The sequence below is a fragment of the Elgaria multicarinata genome, chromosome 3, assembly GCF_023053635.1.
Source record: "Elgaria multicarinata webbii isolate HBS135686 ecotype San Diego chromosome 3, rElgMul1.1.pri, whole genome shotgun sequence".
Taxonomy (NCBI): domain Eukaryota; kingdom Metazoa; phylum Chordata; class Lepidosauria; order Squamata; family Anguidae; genus Elgaria; species Elgaria multicarinata.
The window spans coordinates 51,900,339-51,917,735 of record NC_086173.1 but is presented as its reverse complement, the minus strand read 5'-3'; the positions used below and the strand labels follow the sequence as shown (position 1 = coordinate 51,917,735).

At 42.0% G+C, this 17,397-nt stretch overlaps 2 protein-coding genes across 2 annotated transcripts in view; one reads left to right on the top strand and one right to left on the bottom strand.

Annotated features, from left to right (window-relative positions):
• The window catches only part of HID1 (HID1 domain containing), a 46,895-nt gene extending 42,311 nt beyond the window's left edge, over positions 1 to 4,584 (top strand). The window contains exon 19 of the mRNA XM_063120258.1: positions 2,269 to 4,584. Within this exon, the coding sequence (XP_062976328.1) occupies positions 2,269 to 2,332 (64 nt within the window). The 3' untranslated portion in view covers positions 2,333 to 4,584. The remainder of the gene's footprint in view (positions 1 to 2,268) is intronic.
• Positions 4,585 to 6,326: 1,742 nt separating this feature from the next.
• On the bottom strand, positions 6,327 to 15,423 carry OTOP3 (otopetrin 3). The gene is made up of 9 exons (XM_063121501.1): positions 15,310 to 15,423; positions 14,226 to 14,246; positions 13,179 to 13,485; positions 11,373 to 11,509; positions 10,569 to 10,627; positions 9,564 to 9,682; positions 7,772 to 8,407; positions 7,479 to 7,651; positions 6,327 to 6,497 (listed from the first exon to the last, which is right to left on the bottom strand). The coding sequence occupies exons 1-9, from the start codon at positions 15,421 to 15,423 to the stop codon at positions 6,327 to 6,329; spliced, it is 1,737 nt and encodes a 578-aa protein (XP_062977571.1).
• Between the last annotated feature and the right edge of the window lie 1,974 nt (positions 15,424 to 17,397).

The window sequence follows — 17,397 nt, the reverse complement described above, 5'->3', positions numbered from 1 at the left end:
GAGTCAGAAGGAGTGGCTGAAGCCTGCTTTGTTTTAAGTTCAGTGGTTGGGACCAAAGGCTATCTTCATACTGTGAGCTGCAGGAATGCAGCTAATTTAAAATTGTATGCATGCAGTTGACATAATATTTGTGGTAAGTCTTAAATTGATTAGTGCTGAGCATGTCATGATTCTACTTTGTTTAAAACAATATGAGACGTGTTGCCAGATTTTCTATATATGGTATAGCATTTTATTTTAAGTAAACAGTTCTTAACGAATTGTAAAAAGTAGCCAGACTTTTCTTGCCACCTCAGAGTAAAGAGTATTTGGGGTTGAAATACTAGAACATTTGAAAACATTTGAAAATGCTTTTCATATATTGGAAACAGAAAGGGAGAAGTGTTTTTCACCAGGTCCATTGCAAATAACATTGGAAATACTGGATTTAAATTACCAGGTGGTAAATATAACTTAAACACTAGTAAAATCTTTTAGGTATAAAAGAAATTCCAGAGTAGATCAAGCTGCCTTGAGGAGATGAAAAAAATCTTCTTTCAACCATTATATATTATATTTATTATTAATATAATATAAATTATTCATTTATATTAAAATGTATAGGCCACTTCTCTCCTAAAAGCCTTTCAAAGTGGTATACAATAAAAATAATAATAATAAAATAATCCAATAAAAAAACAAATATTAAACAATTGTAAATAAGATCATTGTAGGCCAAACTACATTGTAAGCCAAACCCTGAGTGCAGGTGGGGGCCCCAGTCTGAATTGCTGGGGAGAGGGGTATGTTTTTTAAAAAAAACCTTTGCTTTCCCCCTGAGGTTCCAATCCAACTCAGACCCCTGCATCAGCAATATGCATTGCCATAAAACATCCCATAGATCTTTTTGAGACCACAGTGGGCAAAAGGTTCAAGTGCTCTGCCATTCATGCTAGAATCTCAATTTGGATTGTGGGGACTATGCTGTGCGTGTGTGTGTGTGTGTCAAGGCCAGAACTATGCAGCTTAACGTGTAGTGGTGTGGCCCTAAGTAGCACAAACCAACAACAGAACTAGCAGTCAGTGCAGCCAAGAAGGATACAGTGGTTAATGGTATCAAAAACTGCTGAGAGATCAAGTAGAGCCAAAAGATATAATACACACACACACACACACACACACACACACACACACACACACACACACGCACCCTGTCAAGTTCTGTCTTGGTCCAAAAACCAGGTCAGAAGCCAGACTTAAACAAATACAGTTAATCACCATCATTCAGGAATACCTGGAGTTGAGTCATCACCATATGCTCTAGCATCTTGCCCAGAATTTGAATGTAAAGAACAAACCAATACTTATCCAAAATAGTGAGTCTAAAAATGCTTCTTCAAGAGACTTACCACCACATCTTTCAAAATTGTTGGTTTCTTGAATTCCTGCAAGGAAGCATTTATACTGTCCTCAACCCACCTAACTAGTCTACCTTTGGTTGCTTTAATCAGCCAGGATGGCAAGGGTCAAGAGGGCAAGTAGTCAGCCTCATACCTCCAAGAATCCAGTCCATGCCTATAATAATGACATTATAGATAATTCCATTTAGAAATTGGATGCTTGATATATATATATATATATATATATATATATATATATATATTCTCTCAATTAAAAATTAACACTTTTAGTATTCTGACAAGATAGCACAACACAGTTGTCCATCCTGGTAGTATGTAATAGCAAAAAAATTACTACCTGTAGTGATCCTGCAATGACTATAATATTTTAGTGAGAACTATGGACAGATGCAATGCAGAAAATCTTCCTGCAGGTGATATGCGCTTGAATACCACTTGCTGGGGTACCCAAGTGGGAAGATGCTATTGTGCTCATGTCCTGCTTGTGAACCTCCTATAGGGATCTGGTTGGCCACCGTGCAAACTGAATGCTGGATTAGATAGGCCTTTGGTCTGATCTAACACTGCTCTTCTTATGTTCTTATAATTGTTCCAGTGTAACTTGTATGGATATGATCAAGACCTGCTTAAAGGTTTACTTGTGTTAAGGATCTCTGTATATAAATTACAAGAGGATCTGAGGGTTGCTTCTGAGGAAGGACTACAAATGACTTAAGTATTAAAATAGTTTGGCCCTCTGTATGTTTGGATGTATTTTTATATTTTGCTTGTAAATGTATAAGAGTGCTGGGGACATTGTGATTGTCTTAGGTGGAGAAACCAGGATTTGTGTTACACACAATGCAATTAATTTTGTTTTTCCCTTCAGGAATGTGGATCCTCCCATTTGGTATGACACAGATGTAAAGCTATTTGAAATTCAGCGAGTCTAAGGAATGGGAACTTGCCTCTGTTTGGAGGAAAACACTGGAAACAAGGATCTTGCTGTGCGCTTCTTCATCACAGCTCTTCCTTCATTTCACTGCCTGCTGAGTGATCCAAAAGACAATCGCTTTCATTTATTGACCTGCCACTTTAAAGCTCAGAGACCTTTCCTAACAATCTTTTTCCTAACTCCCTAGGAACGTTGATGGAAAGATATGCAAGGAAAGGCAGCTTTGATGGTTACACTGAAAACCAAACAATCTCTCATCAAGTTCTCCTTGTGGTTCTGGGTGCAATTCTGGAACTGACTAGCTAGAGAAGCAGTCTTTTCACTTCCTAGTCAGATCCAGCCTTTAAATTAAAAGGACACTGAATGTAAAGAGCTATAAACTGGACCAGTGAAGGAAGTGCTACTACAGGAGGTAGCTCTGTGGTTCTTTCCCAAAGAATGTATCCTAACACCTCTTCATGTTGCAGCCCCCTTGCTGCTGTCTTGCGTTATTGTACCTAGATAGAGTGAGGTAGTAGCTTCACGTAATAGTGACTATGGGGCTCTATTTATTTAAGTCACTTCAGGTCAATTTTCTGGGTTTGGTTGGTCCTCTCTTTCCTGCCATTGCAAATGTGTTTAATTACTTTGTACTGGTGCTGTAATGCAGCATCCACATTTCTAATTCCCTTGTCCTTCCTTGCCTTGGAGGTACTCATTTAAAAGATGGATGCGTGTCTAAGAATCTGTGTTTATCACAAGAATTGTTGTTGGAAAGCTGAACTAATGTGGGATGAAATGGACACATGTTATTTTTCAGGGATTTAGAGAAAATCTTTTTTGTTTTGAAATATAAAAAATGTGGGCAGTAAGACTGCTGGAATGGAGTTTAATTCTTTTGGAAGCTGCATAGTGTGGCTTCTATTCTAGGTTGATTAAGCTAGACTGTAATAGAGTCAATGTTTTTAAAAATGGGAATTTCTATCTAGCAGAGTTTATAAGAGATTGGTGAAGGGGGATCAATAGAATGTGAACCCAGCCCAAGTTATTCCATTTTCTAATTTTGTTTCTCATAATTCAGATATGGGCCATGGAATGGCAAGTCCATTCATCACTAGCTTATAAGATTTTCAGACAAACTTTCAAGGGTCCATAGGCCACAGTTTGAAATCACAGCAGTATACAACTGCTGTTCCTCACTATTGCAGATGGCAGTCATCACCTCTTTGACAACCTTATCTGACTCCTAACCTGAGATTCTGAGATTTGGCAGGCCATTTTTCCTGTGGTCCTTCATTCCCCACCCTCTTCTTACAAAGTTTTACTGATGCCATAGAAAAGTATGACTAGGTATGCCAAACTTAGTACCAATGCAATTTGCTTGTTTAGATATTTTAGATAGTAGTTAGTAACTTGTAGTCCTCCGGATGTTTTAGCCCACAACTCCCATCAGCCCTAGGCAGCATAGCCAATAGTGAAGGATTATGGGAATTGTAGGACAAAACATCTGAAGAGCCACATGTTGCCCACCCCTGTTTTAGGACATTCTATCATTGAATGAAGTAGGAAATTTCTAAATATTATCTAGACTTCAATATATAGATAGAAGGTGAAAAATAGATTCAAAGGCCATTTTCTCTCCTTGAAATCCTTCCATTTCACCCTTTCCTCATTGACAAAATGCATCTATTTATTTCACCTTACATCCCTACTGACAGATTGAAGTCTATATTTTCTTTGAAATTATTTTGGTTTTTCAAATGTGATTCGGTAATGCCCTAGTAAAGGTCTGGCTGATTGTACCACATTTGCACCTCACAGCAGGGGGAAAACTTCCTTTATGAGACACTGATCTCACTTTCCTGATCTCTCCCTCTCCCTCTCCCCCTCCCTCTCTCCCTCCCTCTCTCCCTCTCTCTCTCTCTCTCTCTCTCTCTCTCACACACACACACACACTTTGTGACAACACCCCCTCATATTTTTATTTTATGTTAATGTGTTTTTTTCTTGTGGGTTTATCTTGACTTTTTCATTCTTTAGTGTTGCAGGTCTGCTCTTTGTTCCATTAAAATCAAAATTGCACTGTAAACTATTTGCTTTACTTATAGAGATAAAATTATCTTAAAACACTGCAACTGGCTTTACTCTTGTCTTTATCATAAGAGGTTTATGAGCTTGTTTGTGTTACGGTTTGATTTATGTGACCTGACATCCTTTGCAACATGTACCTTTCCATTAAAGGCATGGCTGAACTGGTGCTCTTCGTTTGACATTTTAAAGGCTAAACTAGAAGCAGCACCTGGAAGTAAAATGGTGTAGCAGAGGACAGAGCGCACAGTTCTTTGTATGTGATGAATATGGACTGTTCCTGGATGCAATATAGATTTCTAAGATTAAGGTGTGTAGAACGAGTGCACCTGCACAGCAATATGGAATTCAAGGGCATTGACATGAATTTGCAAACTGTTCTGACTGAGGAATGGGAGTTTTCTATTTTCAGGATTTGAGTGGTTTGCTTAGATGCTGGCTAGCTGATGCCATGAATCCGTTTGAACTTGGCTGTGATAGAACAGGTCCAAGCCTCCGTAGAAAGGCTCCAGGCTGTTCTCCTTGCATGTGCAGAGTTCTTTTTGCAAGATCTCTAACTGTTTCCCTGATATTTCATTTAAAACAACTAACCTTTGGAAAGTTCCTTTGATGGGATCCTGTGCTTCAACTTGTGAGGAATGGGATAATAATTAACTTTTAAGAGTAGTAATTTATCCAGCTCTTATTTCTTCTGACAACTCATATTGACATAAGGCTGAAATAAAATTGGCAGAGATACAAAGTCCAAACTCATAAGAACCTTTTGTCCTTCTAAGTTTGAAAAAACTGGCCACAGTACTGTTGGGCAGAAGTTCCGTGAAATGGGAACCTGAGTAGCCTCTTGCACTCTATTTTGGCTTCCTTTTTTAAAGATAAGCGTACTGAGAAAGCCAGCCCCCAGACCCTAACCAAATAGCTCTCGGGAGTGATTTATTTTACAGGAGAGCAATAAAACAAGAAGTGTTTACACTTCCATTTATTAGCTTTCAGCAACAAGAAGGATTTAGATAGTGGTAAAAGATGAATTGATCAGAACGTGGCGACCAGCTTTTAATTCTTTATATAATCAACCACCTGGCTAATTCAAGGCCTATTATAATTTAGAGGCACTATCCCATCCCATTTGCTTTGCTGTACCCTAAACACAGGGTGAACCACTGACGGCACACGCAATAAACCTTGAACATTTAGCCACGTTATCTGTTTGGAGATGCCGGGGGCCTTTTAAGGTTTACCACAGTTCTGTCCCTGTTCTTTCCATTGATCAAATTTAATGCCTTCAATAATTTTGATCAGACCCCAGCCTGTATACATTGCATCTCTTAAATCTTTTCCCAATTCAGTATATACTATTTGTAAGATAAATCATGAAAATAAAATTAGAGCATTTGTCTATCCTAACCTATAAATTGTATAATTGCAATCAGGACACTTGACAGCCATAGAAGAAGCAACTATTTCATTGTGCCAGGCTGGGGTGGAGTGTTATATAAACAACACTTCTGAGTCTCTATAGGATTACCCATGCATCCCAAAGGTTTGACATATTCATGGTAGTTTACAGTTTTCCCCAAAGGTTTGCTATACCTAGCTCACTTTTCACATCTTCTAAGCTTTGTATTAGTCTTGTATTTCTAGGATTAATGATAATTTAGCATGACTGTAATTCAAGAGTATAATGTATACAGAATCATCAGTCCTATAATAAGTTGCTATGGGGTGTGCGTGTTTCCATTAAAGAGATTATTTACCTACAAGGTTACTTTGTGGTTTTCTAGTGAAGTAAATGGTTCAAAATGAGATCACAAATCTCCCCCTTTAAAGTGAAATCCTGATAATACTTGTGCTTAATGCAGCTTTGGTTCCCATGATAACTTTATTTCAGTTTTTAGTCTGCTATTATTGTAAGAAAACTTGGTTTTACTTTAGGCAGACCGATAAACCTCCAGGAGACCACCAACAGAATGCATTCTGTAGAACACACCCAAAGGAAGCCCAAAATTGACAACAGCAAACCAGGTGGAGTAGCCATAAAACGACTTCCCTATTCCATTCTCAGACGCTGGATGTGCTCCGAATGATGGCATGATCCATAGCTGGAAAAGGATGTTAAAAGAGAGCAGAAATCAGAGGATGTTAATCTTAGTTTGGTTGGGGACCTATCATGGTAACTTTGCCTAGTTCCCCCTTCCAATGACTGAAAATAATAACCCTGGTTCCTTGAAGAGGTGCTTCCAAACAAGGCTTTTATTGCTTCATCGCCTTGCCTCGTTCATGGAATTTAGAGGTTCCAGACAGTGCCTTCCATTTGTAACCCATGTTTTCCCACCACAGTCCCCACTTCCTTTTCTTACTGAAGAAAATCTGTTAAGAAGGGAAATACAGAATGGCTGCAAAATGTCTTTTGGTTGGTAGCTCTAGGAGCACTCCGTCTGGAATCACCCATTGTCTCCGGCACCCACTGCTGCCTGAGTAACCCCATATGCAAAGAACCATCAATCTGCTTGTGGATTCTGATCAGAATCCTATATTAAGGATTAGTTACATTTGTCCAATGTTGCTGAGAGTGCTTGAAAGCTTATGGCACATGCTGCACTACAGACTATCCATAAATTAGACAGCCATTAGAAGGAGGGCTCTGACCTTGGAGTCCTCCAGCCATTGTATATCCTGCTGGCAAGGGCCTTGCAGGGTGGGAGGAGCAACAGAACTTCTTTGCTTCCTGTTCCTTCTTAAACGTAATTAGACATCTAACTCTGTTACCTTGCTGTGGACAGGGATAGGAGCTGAGAGGCTTGTGGATCTGGCAGATCTATGTCCTCTCTCTTCCTGCACCACCACCAAAATGGCCATATCCTCCCCACCCAAGGCTGAGATGCCAATCTCGTGAAGAATGGGTTGTCATAGAGCTTTCCTCAGTGGGTGAGGAGATCTACAACTGGATCTCCTCCTCTGAGATCAGAGCTCTATCACAAGCCTTGGAGGAGGTGATGTGTAGCATCCTATGGCCTCTCAGATGCTGCCTAGGGGCCACCAGATTGTTTGCTTAATTATATGTACTGAAGTCAAATACTTACTATGATGTTGCACATGATCAAGAAGCTGGAGATCTCCTTCAGAGCTTTTTGTTTCCAATTCAAATGACTGTAGGTCTGGATGTAGGCATGTGATAACCTCTGGATATCCTGTCTTATTTCTAGATTGTAAACTTTGGGTGAACTCTCTTCACATTTCTCTTTTTCATTTTTCTCTATCTCTTTGTTCATGGGTGGAGCAGGTTCTTGACAGTCATAAGATGCAATCATGTGTTCATCCGGTGAGTTCTGGGTTGAGGTAGACCCTTGTGTCAAATCTGTAGCATGGTTGGTGCCTTCCTTTGCCCATAGCGCCTGCCTGTGGAGCCCCTCAATGATGAAGATGTTCTGGGTGATGTGCTGAATAATGAGGCTCACTGAATAGGCTAGGATGATACTATTCAACAAATCTGTTGGATTGGTGGCCACAATGGCTACAATGGAAAAGTAAGAGATACCAATCTGGCCTAAGGCTGCTCCCATAAGCAAAATCACATCAAGGCTTCGTGTTGGGTTTTTTAGAGTATCCAGCTCCCTCTCTTCTAAGCCATGGATGAAGGTTCCGACTAAGGCCCCTACGGTCATCACAGGCAACAAAAAGAGGTAGTAGGAATAATAGAGTATGAATGCTTGGTAGCTAGGGGAGAAACCAGTGGCTTGGATCTGATACATCATGAAAATGCAGATACCAATGATTATTGCAGAGATGCCAAGCAGAGGCCCAAAAATGACTCCATGGAGTTTGAATTCGGGCTTGGTACAAGTAGTGTGGTGCTGATGAATGCGCCGGCCCACGTTCTTCCACATGACAAAGAGCATGGCGCAGCTGATCAGGCAGTATTCCGTGTTGAAGGGGTACAGCAGAACATAGCCTTTCCGGAAGACCTTGCAGACCATTGAGTTGCCGCATTTGCAGGACGTGGTCCCGTTTCCTGGAGCAAGACAGGTAGAATGGCAGGATCGTATAGAAGGCTGCTATGAAGTTTCTGGCATAAGCGATTTCTTCATAATCGAATGCATCAAGTTATGAGATACTAAAGCTCAGCCTGCATAGGGGAGATTCCCGCTGACCTGCCAATATTGGCATTAGTCTCATTTTGGAAGGTGCAATAATCTGTTCCTTACCTCATGAATGTTGCCTAATCAATTGTTCTAGCTGTTTTCTGTTCTTGTCTCTGTCTAATACCGAAAATTCGAAGTTCTTAGAAGAGGCATAGCCTAGGTAATCCATTGATTGGATTAATCTGTTCCTAAATTAGCACAATATGACAAAGCTGGCCAGATCTGGAGTCCCCTAACCACAGCACTGTTTTATACACTTGAGGTGCAGGGCTGGAGCCCTACATTCTAGAATAGATTGGGAAATTTTGGGTTGCTTCCTAAGAGTCTGTGGGGTCATATGATAATTCAGATTACTGGATCTGTGGTCAGAGATAGTGTTCCAACCATGAATATAGAAATCCATGCCAGCAGATGACATATCCCAAGGCCTTCCCAGCCTCCCCTCCTGCTCTGAAACACCCTAATTAGATGGGCGAAAAAGCCTGTCTAGCCAGGAGGAACGTGGAGGTGAAGACCGCCTCCACTGCTCCTCCCATTCTTCGTAGGATGTCTGGAAGCCTCCAAATTTGGAGGCTTACGGGCATTGCCATAAGATTGCATGTGTAATCATATAAATAGCAGAGTCCACTGCAGGGGCAGGCAAGTTGTGGCCCTCCAGATGTTGCTGAACTGCAATTCCCACCAAGCCTCACCATTGACTATGCCATCTAGAGCTGATGGGAGTTGCAGTGTAATAACATTTGGAGGGCCTCTGGTTGCCCACCCTTGGAAACAAGACCCCCAGAATTGGTTAAGATACCTATGTATTGCTACTGAACAACAACAACATCTTTGCAACCAGCTCATCTGTGATTAGATGTAATGTAGGTTTACACCTTGCTGAGTGAGATGTTTTCATAATCACAACTGGTTTGTGTGGAAATATGCATGGTTGAACAAGTTCTACTTCGTATTCTCTTGACATATACTCCATTTTATTTGCCTATCTGCCCATATTTTTTTAAAAAAGTGAAGAATGAGCCTTGCCTTCCAGTTCGTGCACATAGTGGTTACGTTCTGATTCAATTTCCATGTGAACTGAGTCATTGGTCACTGCTAAGAGCCACAGCAGGAAGTTACTGGCCAAAGTCAGCATTAGCCCACATCTGTAAAAGAAGAAACACATTTTTATAGTCTTTGCTATAGGACTTCATTAATAAGGTTGTATTCATGGAATATTGGCATTCAGTTCTCCTGATCCACGACACTTTACCAACTCATGAGAGCTTCAGCTATTGGGCAGTAGAAAAATGTAACAAATTAAATAAATAAATAAACCTGTAAGTAACTGAACCGAGGACTTTTAAATGGGAACTGTGTGAGCTGCTGTGTAGTTAGGCTGTGTGTGTATAACCATGCCAATTCCGTGATCCCACTCCACAAGTAAGGTGTTCAGTTTGGAAACGAGAGTTCAGCATCTTGAGAACGTGATCTTTCATTTAAAGAAAAAGAGAAGAAAAAGATCCCTGGATCCTAGCCTGAAAAGATGGGAGGGGTGGGGGTGAAAGGGAGGGGCTCAGCGGAATCTGCCCTCCACTCTGCTCTTCACCCTCAGGAGACCATTAAACATTATGTTTAAGAGAGTGGATTTGGATTGTGACCGGCAACAGTGTTTTTTACTTGTTTATCTGATAGGCTGTCTTATCAGGATCTTCTATTTTATTTTAGCTTTAATTTATGTGATAGTAAAACATTTGTGCTTTTATACTTTGTATTTGTGTTGCATTGCTTTTTTAATGTTGTTAGCCACCTTGGGCGACTTGGATGGAAGGTTGGAAACTGGATTGTGTATGTGTAAATATATGCCTACATAACCCAAGATAAGCAGCATAAACTCTTGAATATCCCAGTTTTGTTGGATTGCCCTCGGGCCATGTAAATAAACACAGTTGAAACAGATCTATGCTAGATCTCCAAAGGATAAAGGTGTGACCCACGTGCAGCTACCACCTGACCTTTCTAGTCAGTTTGATGCTACTTCTGTTTTCCTACCTGGTGAGGTTGTGCTGAACCTGGGTACAGTCCTTTGCATGACACCATATGAAGTAAGTCTAAAATCCAACATAGAGAGTAAAATTAGTGTGCAACTTGATGACAGTTCTGCGCAAATGCATTTTTCAAATGGAGACGGGTCAATCTGTTATATTCTAGGTCAAGCATTGGTTTAGCTATCTTAGGATTTCCCAGAGATGAAGATGACATTTCTCTATGTATCAGTTATACATACTGGGATACTTAGGGACAGTTGTGTTCAACTGTGTGTATGTATATGACCTTGTGGAGACAACACTCTAAGCCATGGTAGTTAAGCATTTTGAGCTAAACGTTATGGCTTAGCATGTCATATGAACCATGTCTTAGTGTATCCTATGAACCATTCCTAATCATGGTGGCTACCAGGTTAGGGAAGGCTGCTTGTATAAAGTGTGTGTATGTCTGGCTGCATGTATATAATGGGTTGGATCCAGGATATGCCTACTGTGGATAGAAGGGCTCCATTCATGGGAGGTGCCTCCACCTGATCTTTGGGGGTGCCCTTCCTTCCACACTGCAGCTCACCCCATTCAGCAGGGTCCCCCAACCCTCTGTGTAGGATTTTCATGGGGCTGGCGAGGCTGCCATGGAGAGCCGGAAGTCTTCCCCCCCCCCCAGCCCAACTGCACGTGCCTAATCTGGATCCAACCCATTATTCATAATAAGCCACTGATCTTTGACCGACCCTTTTGTTAGTAGGAGAGAGTCTTTCCCTGTTCTCTTTCCTTTCTACACACTAGGTAAGGAAGCAGGATCTAATACCTGAATGCAGATGAAGATTATCTGTATGGATGGGAAGAAGAATTCCACCTGGGATTTACACTGCAGATGGCTGACTGTATATCCAATCCGAAATATGTTCAGGAAGATGCTGAAAACACCAAACAATAGTAGGGATCCTGTATGAACACACAGACCCCCCATGCTTTGTTAAAAGCAGACTAGTCATGACAAAAAACAACCAACTACACTGGCATCTTTAGAAAACAACCTAAGCACAAATGAAAAGGAGATGCACCAAACAGATTTGCGTTTGTTTCTAGAACCTGCAATATGTGTCCAGTTGCAGCTGGTTCATTTTTTAGAAGCAGCTTGTATTAGCTTTCGAATACAAGCGAATTTTATTGCAAGGCACCCCCAGTGGGCCCCTTCCCTCAGGGAATGTACCTCCTCAACCCCAGTGTCACCAGTTGCTATTGCTCCTCATTCTCAACATTGCTGCCACTTCCTTGCTTGCCAGCCAGTAGGCCAGGGCATCTGCTGCTGCTGTTGTTCCTTACCCCCGATGCTCTCTGGGCCAGAGCGAAAAGCAAGTGAACAAACACCTTAACCCTGACCCTGCCTATTCTTTGTGCCTACCCTGCCAATAATAAATGACCAAACACCTATCCTAGAGCTCACAGTAAAACGTCCCTCTTAGCTGAAGACATCTTTGAGAGATATTGGAACGAGTGTTTTGGGCTTATGTCTATAAAAGCTGCTGGTGTTTCGTGACTTTGCATCCAAATGTAGTTTGATATTCACCCTAGGCCTGTGGTCTAGACAACATCTAACGCCATGATTGTTTAATCATTCTGGTGACCTGTGGACTCTGATGGAGGTGTGTGAATTGTCCAGAACATGAGACCACAAAAGACTTTGTCAATATAAATGATCATGCAGCTCTATGGTGACAACCAAGGCTGTTCAGATTGTAAAATGGCAGGCTTTTATAGAGTTCATGTATGCTATGCTCCTCCACCCTACTGTATTCTCTTTCAATCTCTTGTATGTCAGAATAGGACTTGGGACCAGGCTACCCCAGGGAGCCCCTTCTCCCATTTCAATCTGCCCATTACAGCTGCCCTGCCTTTTAATAGCTGCATGACAGAGAAATTCAGCAGATGTAGTTTTTCCTGGCAGGGGGAAGCACTGATGGTGTCATGACTCTAAGCCCTTCCACTGAGATGTGAGACAATAAAGAGGTCTGCTGGCAACCTACAAAGTTTTATTCAGTAAATAGGAATCTCTTCGCACCTGAAGGGAGTGTGCAGGCTAGGAACCATCTTCTAAGCTTTATTAGCCTAAAAAGCAAGGCAGTTGCCTATCAACTAAATGGTCAGTTTTCCACCGTGGAGAAATTTGGTGAAAATGTTCCCTCAAGTTCTCTGTTCATAAATTCTCTGGGAATTTTTGAGAGGCCATTTGTGCTTAGCTCTAATTTACACATCACAATCTCTTAAATATGTAAGTTTATACTATTGCATGGTACATTCTCTCCAACTATTGTCAATTCCAGTATGCTGAAATTTTGTCCATACCGGCAAACATCGGAGATCTAACGGTCTGTTAAGATGGCCTGCCTCAAGCCAACCAAAGGGTACTGTTGCCTGAGCATTTAGTGCATAACAACACCCACCCATATGCAGAGTGAGAAAGTAGGTGGTGTGACTATTTGATTTGATTTATTACATTTATATACCGCCCCATAGCCGAAGCTCTCTGGGCGGTTTAACAGGCACCCTTGGAACTAGTAGATAAAGCACTATAAAACTTTGCAAAGAAGGTGCAATGAGTGGTGGTTCTTACCTTTAACCCACATCGGCCCTGCATGGGCATCCCGAAACACGATCGCATGCGGCTTCCGCCTAGTGAATAATAAATAATATGCTATCCAGCTTAAGGACAGGATGTGGAGGACAGACAGGAAAATCCAGACATCGTTCACGGTAATGGCCACCCCGTTAAAGATCATGCTGAAGATGAAAGCACTGCCTAGCAACACCACATTCATGGCGAGGAGGCCTGAGAAAAGCTGCCCAGCTTTCTGAGCCTGTTTGTCTCTGCTCAGGAGTGAAGAGCAGTGCCGGTGTAACCAAGACGTCTCATAATGGATCTTCAAGTCCCCGGCTTCCGTTGGAGTGGGCTGATCTGCTTCCTGGGCCTGATGTCTCTGGCATGCTGCTGCTTTATTCTCCATGGCTAAGTGCCTATTGGGCTTGGCTGCTGGATAGGATGGAGTTGGTGCTTCCAGTTCTTCTACGGCATTAAACAAAGCTGGCTTATTAAGGGCATCAATTTAGGGTCAAGAGGTTGGATTGGATATATTCAGCTCTTGATTCCAAAGGGAAACAGAAAATATCAATGAGATGGGTTTGGAGGGCTTCAAATGATGCTCCCCAAGACCAAGTCAGACCACTAATCAATTGAGCTCAGCATTGCCTACACCAGGGGTGGGGAACATGTGACCCTCCAGATGTTTCTGGACTCCAAGTCTCATTATCCCTGGCCATTAGACATGCAGGCTGGGGTTGATGGGAGTTGGACTCCAACAACATCTGGAGGGGCACATGCTCACCACTTCTGGTCTGCACAATGGCTGGCTGCAGCTCCCCAAGGTCTTTCCCGGCCCTGTCTGGAGAAGAGACCACATTGGATGGCTTTAAAAAGGGATTGTGCAAATTCCTGGAGGAGAGGGGAATCTATGGCTACTAGTTGGGATGGCAATATGCTACCTCCAGTATCAGAGGCAGTATGCCTATGTACACCATGAGGAACATAGGTGGGAAGGTACAGTTATGTCCTGCTTGTGGGTCTCCCATGGCCATTGTTGGTTGGCCACGGTGAACAGAATGCTGGACTAGATGGACCCCTGGTCTGATCCAGCAGGGCTCTTCTTATGTTCCTATGAGATACAAGGGGTTGATGGAACCTTCTGTATGCAAAGCACGTGTTCTACCGCTGAGATCAGAGCAGGAGGTCCCAGGCTTAATCTCAGCTGGGTTCAGCCAATGCAAATGCCCTAAGCCTCTTTATATGCCCTATAGATCAAGTGAAGAAATAGTGCTTTAACATGTGAAGAGTTCTGCCCTCTTGCCACCGAATAATCAGCTCCAGCCACCACATGTCTGAGATGGAAGGCTGCCCTGAGAAGAGAGAATGGATTTCATGCAGCTTTGGCTTCTCTCATTCTTTTTAAATATTAAGTACTTGTGAATTGCCACAGCAGCCCTGGTAGGAATGTGGCACTGTCTCTGCAGGGGCTGAAGTGGGAGCATCTTTTGAAGCTGTTCCATCTTCCACAAAAAACAAAGAAGATCCTGGGGCAGGGAGGAAATCTTGCCTAAATTTCCCAGGTTTTTTTTTTCTGGGCCTTTTGACATCTCTATTTGTACCTTCAAGAAAGTATCCTGACTAATGTTAACATGTTCTTAAACAATGATGCTATTGGCAATTTAAGACTGATAAATAATAGAAGATTTTGGCAAGAAACAATTAGATTGAAGTTCCTTCACACTCTGCAAGTTCAGTCAGATATGATTTGATAAACCTCAGTTTCAAGATAATTAAGATTTGAACTCACAGTTAGAGTGGCAGTGATCTTTAATTCGCTTTTGGAGGTTGGTGGTGGTGGGGGTCAGGCTATTACAGTACTAGCTAAATTGGGCACTATTGCTATCAGCCAACATTATTAGAAACGTAAGATGTATAGCTGCAAATAGAATATCAGACAGAATGCTTCCAGGTGGAAGGCTGATTGCATTTACTAGGAATCAAAAGCAGCCCTGAACATCTTTTCAATAAGACAATTTTTCTTAAAGGCAAAAAAACCAAACACCATCCTGAGTTCATATTTTGCTTCTAACAAAATTGATTACACTTTTTGTTTGACAAAGTTGCATCATCATCATACCTAAACTAGGTATAACATAGCAATCACTTCTTTAAAATCATCATCATCATCCAACACTGTTAGCACTGGGACTTCTTCAACAGAGTTCTGCTTAATTTTAGCGACCGACACAGCAAACAGAGCAGGGGTCAGATATGTCATGGCCACTTAACAGAAAAGTTAAGAGTGGATAGCCTATAGGAAAATCCCATCCATGAAACGAGCCAATAACCTGTATGGAAAATGCAGAGAGAGGGGAGCAGTCCAAAAGATAACTAAGAAGAACTTCAACAGTCAGAGGTCTGTAAATAAACACCTCAGACTTCATGTACAGGGCAGCTTTCCATATCCTGCTGCTTTCCAGATGTGTTGGACTACAACACTTATCATCCATATCTATGGATGATGCTGACAGTTGTAATCTAACACATCTGGAGGGCACCGGGACGGGGCGTAGCTCAGTGTGGCAGAGCCCATCCTTTGTATGCAGAAGGTCCCAGGTTCGATTCCCGGCTTCTCCAGATAGGGTGAGGACGGAATCCTGCCTGAAACCCTAGAACCCAATGTCAATCAGTGTTGACCACACTGGGCTAGATGGACCAATGGTGTAACTCAGTATAAGGCAGCTTGCTATGTTCCTAAGTTTTGGACCATGAATCTTCCATCTTTTCATACCCCAAATCCACCTTTAACCCCAACCGATGACATGGAATTTGCATTGTATTTATTTGTTTGTTTTGCCCTATATGTCCAAATTTCTGCTTTCTGTAGGGTTGACCAGAGATAGAAAGGACAGCGGAACTCCTTTAGCTTTAATAATTTTTGCCAGGGCTGTTTTTCTTGTCCTTGTATAACAAATTGCAACTGGCATAATCCCCCTTTCTACATAACTATTAAAGGCAACATTATTCTGTTCTCCATTGGAATTTGTTCTCTCCCAGGCTGCCTATTTTCCTTTTAAAACAACAACCAATGTCCTAAAAAATGGTGATACCACTGGTGCAAACTACCTCAAGTAAGGTGTAATCGGCTTGTAGGTCTTAGCCTACAGGTTGAAGAAAATCTAACATGGGCAGCTTTGGCACTTCATAGCACTCTAATGCCACAGCAGTCACAATTAAGCAAGAAAAAAACCTGCGAATGCCCAACGGATGCAAATGCTCTACACATGCACAATCCATGCATTATTATTTTGACATGACAAAACCAAAGAGCCCATTTAGGTGTTGAATTTTAACTGTCTCCTGCATGCTCTGCCTTGGAATTTAGGCTTGGTTTGGGGTCTGTCTTGGACTTTGGGTTTGGATTTATTACAAGCAGAGTTCTTCACATTGCTTGACATGACCAGGCATGGCCTTTCAAGGGCACAGTATAAAAACCTGACCCATCTGTTCCCCAAAGGTAGTCATCGTAGAGTTAAAGGGAGTAATCTACGGATTGTGTATCTATGCAACTACCACTCATTTCGATATGGGTTGTTGTAAGAGTCCCGAAGGGAATCCCTGAATGCTGACAGTGCTTGGCAGATGTGCTCTTACGCTTACACCCTACACCTTCAGATTTAAATGCTCAGATCCACTTTGGGTGTGACTCCAGTGTTAACAACACCCACATATGGAGAGTAGGTACAAGCCCTTCTTTTGTGGCAGTAGTAATTACAAACCTCAGATAGTCCATTGTGTGAAAATTTGGAAGCAGGATTTTTCAGATGAATCCACCCTGCACCGAACTCTTCAGATTGTCCTTCGATAGGCCCTTTGTCTTCCCTGTGCAGCCTCTGTGGGCCAAGCTAAAAAACCCAGCAAAGGGGAGGGTGCGGAAAATGCAGTCCAAGGAACCTCACCTCATTCTGCTTACCTCAGCACTGACCACTGGCCGTTTCTGCAGGAAAACCCGAAGAGCAAGAGGCTGTCTGTTCTACATCTCCTGGGAAACAGCACTAAAAACAGGCAATCAAAAAAGCCATTTCTCCTCCAGAACGGAGAAGCGCTTTCTTCTTGGAAGGACTGAGACGTAGTCACAGGCAAGCGGAGCTGCCAATGGAAAGTGTGGTTTGCATTGATTTTCCCCCTGTTTACTTTGGGGATAGTCTTGTCATTATATTAATTACCAGGCTGAGAGGTTCATTAGTCCTGG